General features: G+C 38.6%; 1 protein-coding gene across 5 annotated transcripts in view; it reads right to left on the minus strand.

Annotated features, from left to right (window-relative positions):
• The window catches only part of igsf9bb (immunoglobulin superfamily, member 9Bb), a 204,558-nt gene that overhangs the window by 58,485 nt on the left and 130,538 nt on the right, over positions 1-15,535 (minus strand). For all 5 annotated transcript variants that reach the window (XM_022676039.2, XM_049466493.1, XM_049466492.1 and 2 more), the window contains exons 6-7: positions 7,283-7,424; positions 2,747-2,892 (exon numbers count right to left, since the gene is read on the minus strand). In XM_022676039.2, coding sequence (XP_022531760.2) covers positions 2,747-2,892; positions 7,283-7,424 — 288 coding nt within the window. The remainder of the gene's footprint in view (positions 1-2,746; positions 2,893-7,282; positions 7,425-15,535) is intronic.

Genomic DNA, 15,535 nt, shown 5'->3' on the forward strand with positions numbered 1-15,535 from the left:
GGAGACCAAGAAATGGATAAAAAAAAGAGAAAAGAAAGGGGGACGAGAGACAGAGAGTTAGTCTGAGAGAGATAGAGAGAGATACAGAGAGAGAGAGAGAGAGAGAGGGATCAGAAAAAAAGCAGGTTAAAAAACGGTGCTGAGTGTAGGCCAGAGCTGCACTGCCGCCAGCCGCCTAGTGGGGGTGCCAGTGCCCATAAGCGCCAGCCTGCCAAGTGTCTGCAGGTGACGTCACTGCAGAGGAGAGGGTTTCCACACAGGATGATGTCACCCTCTCCTCCACATCGCCCCCTCCTCTATCTTTCTCTCTCTCTCTCTCTCTCTTCACACATCAGAATAGAAATCACTTTATTGGCCAAGTGCATTTGCATGTGGGAAGATTCTGTCTGGCTGAAAATGGTGCTTACATAAATGGGCAGAATGCAAATGTAACACAGAAATAGCACATATGCATAAGCACATCTTATCATATAGAATCAAATCTGAATTATGACCTATGTGTCATATGTGTAAACATACCGATGAACTTTGTGGATTAGTTAAAATGGCACAAATGCAATAGATTAATATATTTATTTTCTGCATTATGATACATTAATACGTAGACGTCAGTTTAAATATAAGTACAGGTTGAGAACTAAGCAATGGCAACAATGGTATGACAGCATGACAATGCACTACACTATGCTATAATACACTGCAGAAATGCTGTAGAACATGCACAGGAGTGTCCAAAGCTAATTACTGGTCCACGAGACCCCAGAACATCAGGGTTCAGAGACTGGAAACAACCCTGAGACTCTTCACAATACCTCAGCACCCACACAGCACCTGTCCCTTCTGCTCCAAAACCAGATTCCTGTCCAAAAACAGCCAGGAACGGCACAAAACCGCCGCCACCAGCTGTGCCTGTTCCGCAAGACAGCAGGGGGAGGAGGTGTTGCATAACTGGAGCAAACAGATCGATGCTACGGTTCTGAATTAGAGCGCTGATTGGGTTTTTATAAGCATGATAGGATGAGCCTCCTGCAGCCTGCTCAGCTAAACTATGATGTAATGCCTCTTTCTCTCTCTCTTTCCCTCTCTCTCTCTCTCTCTCTCTCTCTCTCTGTTTCTCTCTCTCTTTCCCCACCGCCACACTTCCACAAACCGGCGCAGGCCAATCTCGTGCCCGAGACTGAGGGAATTCAAAATGTCTGTTGCCTTGGATACCGCAGTCACCACCAATGGCACGCCGTCTCCTCAGGACAGTCACGGCGCGAGTGCACCCACGTCCTGATAGCATTCTCCCTAAAATAAAAACCTCTGGGTTCAAAAATAAGACTCAGGTAGACTCTCAATACGCTGAACATTACCTGAATTCAGTCTGTGCTAAATTCTGAATTCCTGTACATACAGTATATAAACATACAGCACACTGAACCGTGACTGACTGACTGATCTCCTGGCTTCCGCACTCAAGGTCACTGTTTCAATTCAAGCCCTGACCCCAGGGACAAACAGCCATTCCAATCTCCAGGCTGCAAGTAGAAAGCGCCGGGCTCCTGGCTGAAGCTAACACGCCCCAAAGCCTGAAGACCAGCGCACGGAATTGGCTTGGAGACTGGAGTAACCTCCGATCAATTACAACACAAAAGATCCTAATAGAAAAGAAAGATATATACTGCATGTATTACAGTGTAGCTCTATTGTTCAGCATACAGGAAGTATGAAGATCAAGGTAATTGAATTACACGTGTTCCAACCCAACCCACTAAAGTGATAATACAGCCAAGAGAAAAGAAGATTTCACTTAATGTTCTTACAGCATAACAGCATATAAGGATACAAAATATATTTACAAAAACACGCAAAAAATGAATATGAAATAATAATAAAAAAAACAGACAAGAAGCCGAACTTGATTTAGATTTTTCACCAGCGTCTTATTCAGATTTTCGTTCCACCTTAAACGCTTACTGTAGTAACACACAGACAGTCATACTTGACCAGTAAAAGTTTCTTTTCTTTATTCAAAGAATAGAGCCACTCATAAAAAAGAAAAAAAAATATTACGAGAAGAATATTACGAGATTAAAGTCGCAATATTAAAAAACTAAAGTCGTAATATTATGAGATTAAAGTCATAATATTATGAGATTAGAGTTGTAATATTACAAGAATAATGTTGTAATATTACAAGAGAATAAATTTGTAGTAAAATGAGATTAAAGTGGTATTATTACAAGATTAAAGTCATAATATTACAAGATTAAAGTCATAATATTACAAGATTAAGGTCTTAATATTACAAGATTAATACAAATGTAGTTGTAACTGCTTGGGCTGCAGTTTAAGAGCAGCATTGAAGAAAAACATTTTTTTGCTCATGATCTGTAACAAGGCTGCTGTGATAACCATAAGTTATCTACACATCTAACCTGCTGATTATTAATGCTTTGGTGTTATAGTTGACATGGTGTTGTCGCTACAGATATAATACATTTTTTTATTTATTTTAATTCTTTATTTGTATATCAAATTGAACTGGTATGAGGAAACTAGAGAGGATCAGCTGTTGTTGCACCACAGACATTACCATTCTCTGTTATAATAGTAGTCATAAACATTACCAGAGGCTGCTGACCCACATCTGCATGATGCCGTTCATGCACCGCACAGCTGTCATCTGATTGGACGATTAAAAATCTGCTCAGTGAGGGTATATGTGCAGGGTATCTGAAACAGGATGTGTGGTTTTACTCACATTGCACTATCAGGTATGCTGATGCTGAAGGAGGCCGGCCAAGGCTGTTACTGGGACTGCAGGTGTATTTCCCAGCATCCTCAGGTTTCACCTGGGCTATGATGAGGGAGCCATCGATCAGAATGCTCACTCTGCGCTTCAGATCACTGCAGAGAGAGTAAGAAAGAGCACTTCAGTAACATTACCATGACCATGCTGATAAATACTTTTATATTTATGATATTTAACTATTATCTAAAAGTACTCTGGCCAGACACTCTAAACGATCCTAAAGACTCTTATAAATAAAACACTCTCCAAATGCTATCCTCAGCCAGCCAGAGAGAGGAATACAGGGGAAATCAAAACAGCCTGAGCACACGGAGTGCCAGAGCCAGCTCTATTCATACCCCCGCTCTCCTCCCCTGTGCTTTCAGCACAGCAAAAAAGCCATAAGATCCTTTTTCTATAGAGTGTAGAGGCCACGCATGAGGGAGTCGAGGATAGCTCAGGGCTACGCTACTTATAATCAGTGCTAGTGGAGCATGTGATGACACAAGCACCGTGTCACTGGAGATTTCTGTCAGGGGAGCACAGAGAGCAGAGGCCATGCGGCCTGAACCTGAGCCTGCTCACACTCACACTGAGATCAGATCAGACCGAGATCAGATCAGACTGAGATCAGATCAGATCAGATCAGATCAAGATCAAATCAGATTGAGATAAGATCAGATCAGAGTGATATCAGATTAGATTGAGATCAGGTCAAAGTGGGGTCAGATTAGACTGAGATCAGATCAGACTGAGATCAGATCAGATCAGATCAGATCAAGATCAAATCAGATTGAGATAAGATCAGATCAGAGTGATATCAGATTAGATTGAGATCAGGTCAAAGTGGGGTCAGATTAGACTGAGATCAGATCAGACTGAGATCAGATCAGATCAAGATCAAATCACATTGAGATCAGTTCAGGCTGAGATCAGATCAGAATGAGATCAAATCAGAGTGATAATAGAAAAGAGTGAGATCAAATCAAAGTGAGATCATTTCAGGCTGATATCAGATAACTATGAAATCAGATCAGATCAGACTAAGATCAGATCCAAGTGAAATCAGGTCAGAGTGATATCAGGAAACAGTGAAATTAAATCAGAGTAAGATCAGATCAGAGTAAAATCAAATCAAACTGAGATCAGAGCGGACTGAAATCAGATCCAAGTGAGATCAGATCAGAGTGACATTAGAAAAGAGTGAGATCAAATTACATTGAGACCATTTCTGGCTGAGATCACATCAGACTGAGACCAGATTAGACTGAAATCAGATCAGAGTGAGATAAGATTCAAGTGAGATCAGATCAGAGTGATATCAGAAAAGAGTGAGATCAAATCAAATTGAGGACAGATCAGGCTGAGATCAGAGCAGACTGAGATCAGATCAGAGTAAGATCAGATCAGACTGAGATCAGAGCAGACTGAGATCAGATCAGAGTAAGATCAGATCAGACTGAGATCAGAGCAGACTGAGATCAGATCAGACTGAGATCAGATCAGAGTAAGATCAGATCAGACTGAGATCAGATCAGACTGAGATCAGATCAGAGTAAGATCAGATCAGACTGAGATCAGAGCAGACTGAGATCAGATCAGACTGAGATCAGAGCAGACTGAGATCAGATCAGAGTAAGATAAGATCAGACTGAGATCAGATCAGAGTAAGATAAGATCAGGGTGAGATCAGATCAGAGTAAGATAAGATCAGGGTGAGATTAGACCACAGTAGCAATGCCAGAGGAAGCTGGTAACTGGCATGCTGTGGTAGCAAAGATGGATGAGGCCAGTAGTTGGCATTTTAACACTGAAGTAGCCATGTTGGATAAGACTGGTAGTCAGTGTGCAGTACCACTTTAAAATAAGACTACATTTATAAAGGGTTTATAAATGGTTTATAATTAGCTCATTAATGGTTACTAATTAGGTTGTAAATGCCCTATAAATCATTAATAATTAGTTATAACATACGTAGAAAGTGCAACAATGACCTGTTGTTTATAAACTTGGGATTTAAATGGTTAAACTGATGTTAAATGATGAATATGATGAAGAATATGGAGATGTTAGATGTTAGCAAGTTGAGTTAGATGGAGAAGACAACATAAGTTGAGTATCTGACAAGATCTGAAGTGTAATAATATGGATGGCTGTGGGTTCACTATTTGGCAAACAGGTCATTGTTGCCCTTTCTACGTATATGTTATAACTGAATATTAAGGCATTTACAACATATTTGGCAACCATTAATAAACTAATTGTAAACCATTTATAAACCCTTTATAAAGGTAGTCTTATTTTAAAGTGGTACCCAGTGTGCTAATGCCTCAGTAGCAATGCTGGATGAGTCCAGTTGCACATCCTGCTTCTGAATTAGCAACACAGTAAATAGAAAAAGATAATAGATCCGTAGCAGAACAGTATGGCAAGGTCTTAGTACCTTTTGGCCCTGTAGTGGAAACAAGGCATTTGAGCAATGAAGAGAACTGTTTTTATTCCATACAGAACCACTTTGTAAATAAGTATATAACATGTGTCACTCAAAGAACTCTCTGTTGTACCTTATTTTTATATTAACAGTGTTTGAAACTGAGGATTATCTAGTCTCTACTTGAGAACATCATTAAACTCAAACCACAGGCAGAACCGCCTAAAGAACAAATAGCAGCTTACACTTAATTACTCAGTAATGACCTGTCAAATTACAATTACAACTACACACAGAGACACATAAGAGAGACGTGTGAGAAAGCTCAGAGGAGGATATGATCCAGAGGCAACAAGCTCAGTGACACGCTGACACATGTAGACAATGTGAGGTGGATGAGTGAGACATGCATCAGCAGTGCAATAATTCAGCAGCTACACTCAGTGACGGCTGTGTGGAGATCTGCTGCTCAGTGTTTATTACAGTGCTCTTAGTGACGGAAATGAATTAGATACGTTTTCAACTCAAATACAGCTAAAAGATGGTAAATTAACTAACACACTGAGTTTAAGTGTAATACTGCTCAAAAAAAGAGATTTTTTTTTATTATTAATTATTAATGATGACCCACTGTTGTAATATTCCTTTGTTTGTGCCTGCTGCTGTTTATTCTGGGTTTTTTTTTTGTTTGCAGTGTGCAGTACCATGATTGACCACCAGTTAAGCTGTATAGGTTCCCTGACCCAAAGAGAAAGGTTCAGGGCTCCTCCCCTTTCCTGACCTGGAAAAATATCCTGCTCAGACCAGCAGCCAATTCCAATTTTGTTGCAGCCTGACCCTAGATCAGATTGTCTCATAAGGCAAAAATATCAGGCTACATCTGATTTAATAGATAGACCAATTAAATTATTACCAATAATACAGCTATTAGTAGCAATTAGATAGATAGATCTAAGGGGAAATTAAAGAGGGTTTAGAATGTTACATCTCTCAGTGATTGAAGAAGTTTGTACACATAATAAAGCAATATATGGTGAAAACCCTACATTTATATGGAAACAGCAAATGCTTAAACAGCTTTGCCACTTGGAGAGCCTTGGAACCTCGCTTATATTACATGATAGCAATATATGTCCTGGTTAATCATATCAAAAATAAGGCAGAACCTACATTTTTTATTCGTGGTAGTAACTGACATCATGACAATACTTTATCATATTGTTATTTTAAAAATGTGTTTAAAAATACTCTGACACAGTATTTTTACCATTTCAAACAATTACTTAAATTTACGTCTTTTTAAGAGCCTATAGCAAGTTAAAATATATCAATACAAATGGCTGGAATTTTCATTCTCTTAAAATAGTAATCACATGTATCAATTCCACAAAGAATGGCACAAGTTCATCCCTTTTTTTTAACCAAATAACGTCCATTGTAACCACACAGTAGCTGTTTGTTGCAATCAAATTTAGTAAGTAAGTAATTCTTAAAAGAAAACCACATTTTCTTGTTAATCTACACAGATTTCTCTACTGAAAACTGTTTATTTGGGTGAGTAAAGTGCCTCCATTTATTTACAGTAAGCTTAGACTTCCAGTATTTTAGTGTCGTTGTAGCAGCTCTAGCAGTAGTTAGCAGTACTTAGTGCTAGTAAACGCTGCCCGACAGCGCTATACTGATATCTATCTATCTAAAAGTCTGATATACGTATTTTAGTGAGCCTTAAAGTGTGAAAAATAGGGTAAATGGATTAATATTTTTGCAAATGTATTTCTTAGTGTGATTGTTAAGGATTTAAGCATCCTAAATTATTTTTGACACAGGAGATCTTTAACTGCGTCCTTTATGTGGAGCATCTTTAAGCTTCTGAAAGGTTCATCTTCTACATCTTATAGATAAAAACTAAAGCATTCATTAAAAAACTAAAGTTTCTTCACGTATGAGGAGGATGGTCAGTGCATGGACAGCATGTGGAGAGTGTAAGGAAGATGCATGGAGAGTGTGTGGGCAGTGAAATAGCCCCAGTGCTGCAGTGAGGTATGGTACAGTAATGAACCCGATCATAACTTTACTTCTTGAAGAAGACGTTATCTTCCTCCCAGAACCAGGTGTACGTCAGGTTGCCAGGATACGCCTCGGCCTGGCAGGTGAAGAATGCATCCTGGGATATGTTTACGGTTATGTTCTCTGGAGGGGACACGATAAATGGAGGTCCTGCAAGCCAAAGCGAAACACATAATGAACCAATAGGTCTTGCTTTATCACATTCGCTGGGATTAAAGGTTGAAGGTTAAAGAGAGAACAGCAGGATCAAGTTGTTGGTTCTCATAAATCACTCACAACACATCTTCATAACCCTGACAGACTGAGAGCTCCTGGACACTGTGAATCAATCACACGATAAAATCTGTCACGGCTCGAGCTGGCAGAGCTCAAGTGTCTGCTGAACCTTGTAGTCAGTAGTTTCTTACTGCAGAGCTTAGATATAGACAACGTTAATAAAGATGAAGCTTCTCTCCATACAATAAATACATACATTAGCAAGATACAGTAAATCATAAACTTAATATAAGCCTGCTAACTAGGGCTGTGCATTGACAACACAATATATACCCCTCATAATATCACAATACAGGAGTTATAATTGAATATAGCACAGTATAATGCTCTACTGTAAGCAAGACATATATAGTACAAGAGTATAACGTACAATGCTGTTATTTAATGGGTGGGGATTAAATTCAACACAAAATGTACCTTGAACATAAATGTAAAAAAAAAAACATTTGATAGCTCTGAATGATGCTGTTTGTCACTATTTTGGCACATCTACAAAATAATCCAAATCACAAAAATCACTCATATATAATAATATGTAATAATATGTCACATACAGTTCTGGAAAAAAATAAGAGACAACCTAATAATGATGAGTTTATTTGCTTTTACCAAATTAAAAACCTCTGGAAAATAATCAAGAGGAAGATGGATGACCACAAGCCATCAAAACTTTAAGCTGAACTGCTTGAATTTTTGCACCAGGATGTAACGCTGTGTGTGAAGGCAGGACGAGGAGAGCGGACGCTAATGCAAGCAACATTTATTATAGAACAGAAAACAAAACATAAACCAAACAGAAACTCAGAGACAGGAGACTAACTAACAGACGGGATTTAACACAGCCGTGACAGAAGTATAAGCGCACAAGAACCGACCAACTAACACTAATGACAGAGATGCTTAAATACACACACAAGGCGGGAAAGAGAACAGGTAACACCTGGGGACTGACTAATGAGGGGCGGAGCTACAAATGGACACAGGTGAGTGGAAAAACACCAGGGAAGAAACACAGAGAAGCCGGGTCACGTGAGGATAACAGACATGAGAATAGACAGAAAACAGGCAAAAGATGTGACACAGGAGTGGAATAAAGTTATCCAAAAGCAGTGTGTAAGACTGGTGGAGGAAAACATGATGCCAAGATGCATTAAAACTGTGTTTAAAAACAAGGGTTATTGCACCAAATACTGATTTCTGATCTCTTAACACTTTATGAGTATGAACTTGTTTTCTCTGCATTATTTTAGGTTTGAAAGTTTTGCATCTTTTTTTTATTTCAGACAATGTTCCATTTTCTGCAAATAAATAAATGCTCTAAATGACAATATTTTTATTTAGAATTTGGGAGAAATATTGTCCGTAGTTTATAGAATAAAACAACGTTCTTTTTACTCAAACATAAACCTATAAATAGCAAAATCAGAGAAACTGATTCAGAAACTGAAGTGATCTCTTAATTTTGTCCAGAGCGGTATTATATTTATTTTATTTTTTACAATATATATACATATGTATATATATATATATATATATATATATATATATATATATATATATATATATATATATATATATATATATATATATATATATGTATATATATTGTAATTTATATATATTTACAAATAGATTCTATTACAAATATCCATCCATCCATCCATCCATCCATCCAATTATAAAAATAATACAATAAAGAAATGACATTAAATAAAATGGGGATTTTTGTAGAAAAGAGATACAAACTCACATACATTTACAAACAGATATGTCTGAACTCTTCATAGTCGACCGCACACTTGGTAAAAATAGTAATTAAATGCAATGTTTTCTAGATTTAACAGAATCAAAGGGTACATATAATTCTGGAGGGCACTCTAAATATATCAATACACTTTACACATATGTACTGTGTGTATCAACACAGTCTGTGGCTGAGTGTTTGTAAGCTAATATGGGCAGCGCCAGACTGCACCTCGCAGGCCACAGACTGAGAACAGACGCTAGATTTGAATATCAATGGCTGAGGTGATGATCAGAGTCATCCCCAATGGGAGTGTGTATGTGTGTGTGTGTGTGTGTGGGTATGTATTTGTGTGGGTGTTTGTGTGGCTCTGTGTTGGCTTCTCCACATATCACACTTTACCCCCTAACTGAAGAGAGAGAGAGAGAGAGAGAGAGAGAGAGAGAGAGAGAGATGGGGGGATTATGAGGCCCGGAGAGAGCTTGCCCTGAAGACAGGACACTGTGCAGCAGAGCAAAAGAAGATACAGATACTCCATGTTCCTTTCTACAGTTCTACACTCTTCTACAAACACAAACAAACAAGCACACACACATACACACCCCAGCCTAACAGCCTTCAGACACCCACACCAGCTCACAGAAATCTCACATATATGGACACATGCCATTTACAGTCTGTGTGTGCATTATGGAAGCACTCGCATGTACTAAACAGCGACATATGAGGTGTCATTACTGAGTACTTCACCATATGCATCCAGACAAGCCCAGGAACAAAACAGCATTCTGTGTAAATTAAAAGAAAATGCCCCAAAGCTTACATATACACCTGTTGGACATAACAATTCTACATTAAGGGAGTTACCTCCCAAAGCACGGCTCACTTGACTAGTGTGATCGCTCCAAACTGTGCCCAGGCATGGTCATTAAAAACTTGCTCTGGCCCACTTAAAGAGTTCTCTTGGATTCCCTTGGAAGAGCACGCTATGTTATCTCTGCACTCCCGAGAGAGGGTGCTTTTCATAGCAGGGGTGCTGAATTCAGCACAACACCGGCTAGACCACCTCGGGCACGGATTCTTTAAACGCAGAGATCTCACCAGCTCTATTCTCGCCAGTTTCAGTACCTTTCAGAAAGAGCCGTTTAAGGGCTCTGACACTTTTATGCAAATAAGCTGTTGCTGGCCGCACTAATGCTGTTAATGCTGAGTGTTTACTACACAGATAAGCTAGTTCTTGCTTGACTTTAATAGAAGCACAAAACTCATTATTTGAGTCTTAAAGTCTTTACATCTGTTAACTAGCCACCGACCCACCCTGACTTGCCACAGATCCCTCCCTCAGACAAAGTCTGCTGGCTAATAGTGTTGTGTACTGAGGTTTGAGGTTCTCAACCTTTAACTAATCTAGTGTGTGGGGGTCTGGTGGGGGTTAACAGGTGAGGGGTCGTGCCAGGGAGGTTTTATACATCCACGTGGCTCATAGAAGCATATGATTCCTGACACCAAACTCTTTCAGCTGATTTACAGAAACTACATGTATGTTCCCTTTTTATAGGGGCAGTCTAGACTAAAGTGAAAATAAAGTGAAAATACTAAAGCAAGCAAAAAGTGCATTTTGCAGAATATCCACTTTAAACATTAGGGTTAAATGTGGAGCTGCTATAATAATAATAATAATAATCCTGAATGAATAAAATCTATGTAGATGTATGAAGACTTTTTAAAATGAATTTAAAAGTCGTTTCACCAGTGGTAGGATGGTCCCACCTTAAATGTGAGTCTTGGTTCTCCCAAGGTTTCTTCCTCCTCCTGCAGCTCTGAGGAGGTTTTTCTTTGCCTCTCCACACTTGCTGGGGGTTCTGTATTCTGTATTTTCTATGTTTAATGTTTTGCCTGATTCTGTGTCATGTGATCATGTTTCTGTAAAGCTGCTTTGTGAAGACACCAGTTGTACACAGCTCTATCCAAATAAATTTGATTTGATTTGACATTTATGTCTTGACTAGTGACAATTAATAATTTTCAGAAATGTAAAAAAAATAAAATTTATTTCTCTAAACTACTGGTCCAACTTTATAATACGTGTCCCTAAGTACTATGTAGTTACACGATAACAATCCCTGTAACTACAGTGTAACTACTAATGAAGTACACATTGTTACAGATTAACTACAGAGGTGCAGGTTATGTAATTACACATGTGTATTAAGGTTAATTTTAACTTGTTTAAGTACACATTTGTACCAGGGTGAGTGTACTTACACAAGTAATAGAGTAAGTGTACTTACACATGTGTAACAATGTGTGTGTACTTACATGTATGTAATAGTGTGTGTGATAAGTTGAGTTTAAACTTATCCAACAGCTATTGTCTAGTATGTAATTAGGGCTGATTGAGTACACTTGCTCTATTACTTGTGTAAGTACACTCCCCCAGTACACATGTGTACTTACACAAGTCAAAATTAACCTTAATACCCATGTGTAATTACATAACCTGTACTTCTGTAGTTCATTTGTTACAATGTGTACTTCATCAGTAGTTACACTGTAGTTACATGGATTGTTACCGTGTAACTTAGGGACACTTATTATAAAGTGGGACCAAACTACTAAATGACGCAAGGAATCTCAGGGGGTCTACAGAGGGTCATGCAGTTAGTTGAGTTGACTACAGCACTCAGCCTTGTTGTAACACCCTCCTCACAGTAAACACACCTCACACGAGTGCCTGGAGACTGTCCTCAAGATTACCTACTGAACCAGTGTGTGCTAGAGTGCATGCCTGGACAGCATGTGTGTTACATAAGCCTGAGAGTGACTGAGTCTCCGTTCACACACACACACACGCACACACACACCGCCTCAGCTCAACTCTTCTTCAGCTCCGCAGCATAATGTGCTTAGCCATCTCCATCCCTCTGGCCCTGTGTGTGCAGGAATCCCACAGGAAAGCTGCCAAGCTACAATTACCTCTTTGTCATAACTTTGTCATGTTGGCTCGTACCTCGTGACATAAGAGAGGCCTAAATAAGTGAAGCCCCTGGCTACAGAGTCTCGGAGACTTGGAGAATTGCAATTTTTAAAAAGAGGCATGTCTAAATTGAACACTAAACCTCCTTTACCCAGTAGACAGAAAAACATGACACGTTGCACATACTGCTGCACATACAGGAGTCTCTGTTGCTGGAGCGACACTGATCTGTCCCACAGAGGAGATTAGAGTTCGGGGACTAAATCCTGACCGATATGTGGGGTTCAGCTGATAAAATCAGCCCAATATTAAAGTATTATAGATTTATGTAAATCCCTCAGATAAAGCACAAATATATCTGATGCTATTTTGAATTATAACCAAAAACAGAGGCTTAATATTTTGGCTTAAAATTTTGAGTTAAAATCTCTTACAAGCTATTCCTGTGTGAGGACGTGAGGAGATTATATAATAATAAAATACAGCAATATAAAAAATATAATTCAAATTTGTCAGGGATAATGAACTGCTCCAATTTGTCAGATCAAGTTAAATAAATGGAGCACTATAAATACAGTACTCTGGGATCTCGAAAAATGTGCTATTCACATTTCCAAAAAAAAAAAAAAAAACTCTTTACTGCTGCACAACTTATAACTTTAACATCCCCTCAACTGTTTTGGTAGAGCACATTTTAGTCACTGGGCCCTATTTTACACCCTGCGCTGGGTGTGTTGCGATGCTCACCACTATCTTACTATCCTATCATTTTCATGTCTTGCACCTGCATTGTTTAAATAGTGATGGAGCTTATGAATATATCTATGCTGATGGGCGTGGTGGTCTTGTGGTCGATGTGTTCAAAAACATTCCTGGTGTATTGATATCTCGGCAGCAGAAAATAAAGGTGCGCCACTGACTAAATCGAACCCTAACAACATACAAATGGACGCACTACAGTACACAGAGGCTGATATACAGCAACAAAACTAAGGATTAGAACTGGACTGTGCCTTAAAAGCTGCTGTCAAAAATGGCTGGATCAGTTCGAGACATCCCTAGCTTTAATCTTTACATTATAAGGCTAGGTTCTGTAGCTTAATTTGCTGCTTTATGAATTATGAAACAGCTTGGGGCAGTGAGAGGGTTTGGTGTCCACTCAGTCCAGAGATCTGAACCCACAAAATGTGGTTTCCAGCTCTCATCAGTTTCCAGAATAATCATATCTGACAACTGACAACTAGAGATGCTTTGGAGTGACAGTAGAAATTTAATGTATTTTTGGTGAGTTTAGCTGTTATCCTTTTAGCTGTTGCTGACCTACATTCATATGCATCTGTGGAGGATTTAACAGCACAGCAAATAAGAAAAAGAAACTGTGAGTGCTTTCAAGACTTCACACAGCACTCTGAGACCCATTAGCTGCACTCTAAAATGACTAAATGATACTTTTTCTTACTCATAAAATAATTGCTTATTAATTCTATCACTACATAAGCTGTTTTTTTTTTGTTAAGATAATTTTTAACTCGCTAAACAGTTTCAACTGAAGCCCAGTGATTATCAGTGATATATGTATATATATTTCCCTTAAATGTATTACTACATTACTGTGATATCAGTTTCATGGGCCCCACAATAGAACCATGCAGGACTCCACAAGATCCAAAACCAAACAGTTACCAAAATTTTACAGTTAATGTAGTTTCTGCATTAGGACTCATTATTACGATAATAAATGTAGTCATCTACATTGCATCTTTTGTCAAGCAAGAACTTTAAATCCCTCTAACTAGCACATTTATTTTTGAGGACAGATCTGCACACTCTTGGTATTTTAATCTCAGTATCTTCATGAGGAGAGTCACCTGGAATAGTTTTCTCAGCGTCTTGACGGAAGGAGTTCCTGGGGGTGCTGAACAATAGTTGCTGCTTTTCCTTCACGCTGTGAAGCTCCAGCTCATCCCAATTAAATCACTTTAAATCACCATCTCAGTTCATCAGGTTTAGATCAGGGGATTAATGTGGAGGATAAACACTATCACTTACTGTATACTACTTAATTCCATATGTGTCCCTTAATCGTTTTCATGTTTTTAATATTAATCTAAAAAGTAGAAAATAAATTAAATAAAGAAATAAAGAAAAAAAAACACTGAATGAAAATGTGTGTCCAAACTTTTGACTGCTACTTTATCCAAGTTCTGCCCCGTGGTGAGGGGGCTCTCCCACTGTCAATTCATTACCTCCTGACCCTCTTTCACACAGCCAACATACTGAGACCAATTAGCTGCTGCTCTACTGCTCTACTGCTTGGACACCATGGAGCTGTAATGACAGGAAATACACACACTCTTCCTCGAAATAGATTCACACACTTTATCTCTCTCTCTCTTACACACATACATAAGTACACTGCCTGGCCAAAAAATCGTCACACACTCTAATATTTGGCTGGACCGCCTTTAGCTTTGATTGCAGCACACATTCACTGTAACATTGTTTCAATAAACTTCTGCAACGTCATAAGATTTATTTCAATCCAGTGTTGCTGGATTAATGTTTCACCAAGATCTTGCAGCAGCATTGATGATGGTAGAGTCTGACCACTGCACAAAGCAGCACTTCTCCATCCAGCACATCCCAAAGATTCTCAATGAGGTTAAAATCTGGACTCTGTGGTGAACTCTCTCTCAATCCATGTGTGAAAATGATGATCTCATGCTCCCTGAATCACTCTTTCACAATTCCAGACCCATGAATCCTGACTTTGTCATCTTGGAATATGGCCGTGCCATCAGGGAAGAAAAAAATCCATTGATGGAATAACCTGGTCTATATTCAGTATATTCAGGTAGTCAGCTGACCTCATTCTTTCAGCACATACTGTTGCTGAACCTAAACCTGCACACCAACTGCAGCATCAACCAACCCCACATCATTTACTTACTTAAATCCAGGTGAAGACTTTTTTATTTGCCAGGCAGTGTACATACACACAAACCTTGTTAACCTTCCCTATAGATATCACTCCGATACAACCTAGAATATGATAGCATGATATTTTAATGTATTTTTGCGATATCGATACTCTTGGCAATTTGACAAAACACTGAATTAAAAAACAAATATTTCAAGAATACACTACCGCAACAAAATAAAAATAACATTTTATTATCGGATATGATATGATATGGCACATTAAAACATTAAAAATATTAAAACATACAAGAATTTTATCAGATTTGCAACAGAAGTCAATGA

Source organism: Astyanax mexicanus, chromosome 17, assembly GCF_023375975.1.
Source record: "Astyanax mexicanus isolate ESR-SI-001 chromosome 17, AstMex3_surface, whole genome shotgun sequence".
NCBI lineage: Eukaryota > Metazoa > Chordata > Actinopteri > Characiformes > Acestrorhamphidae > Astyanax > Astyanax mexicanus.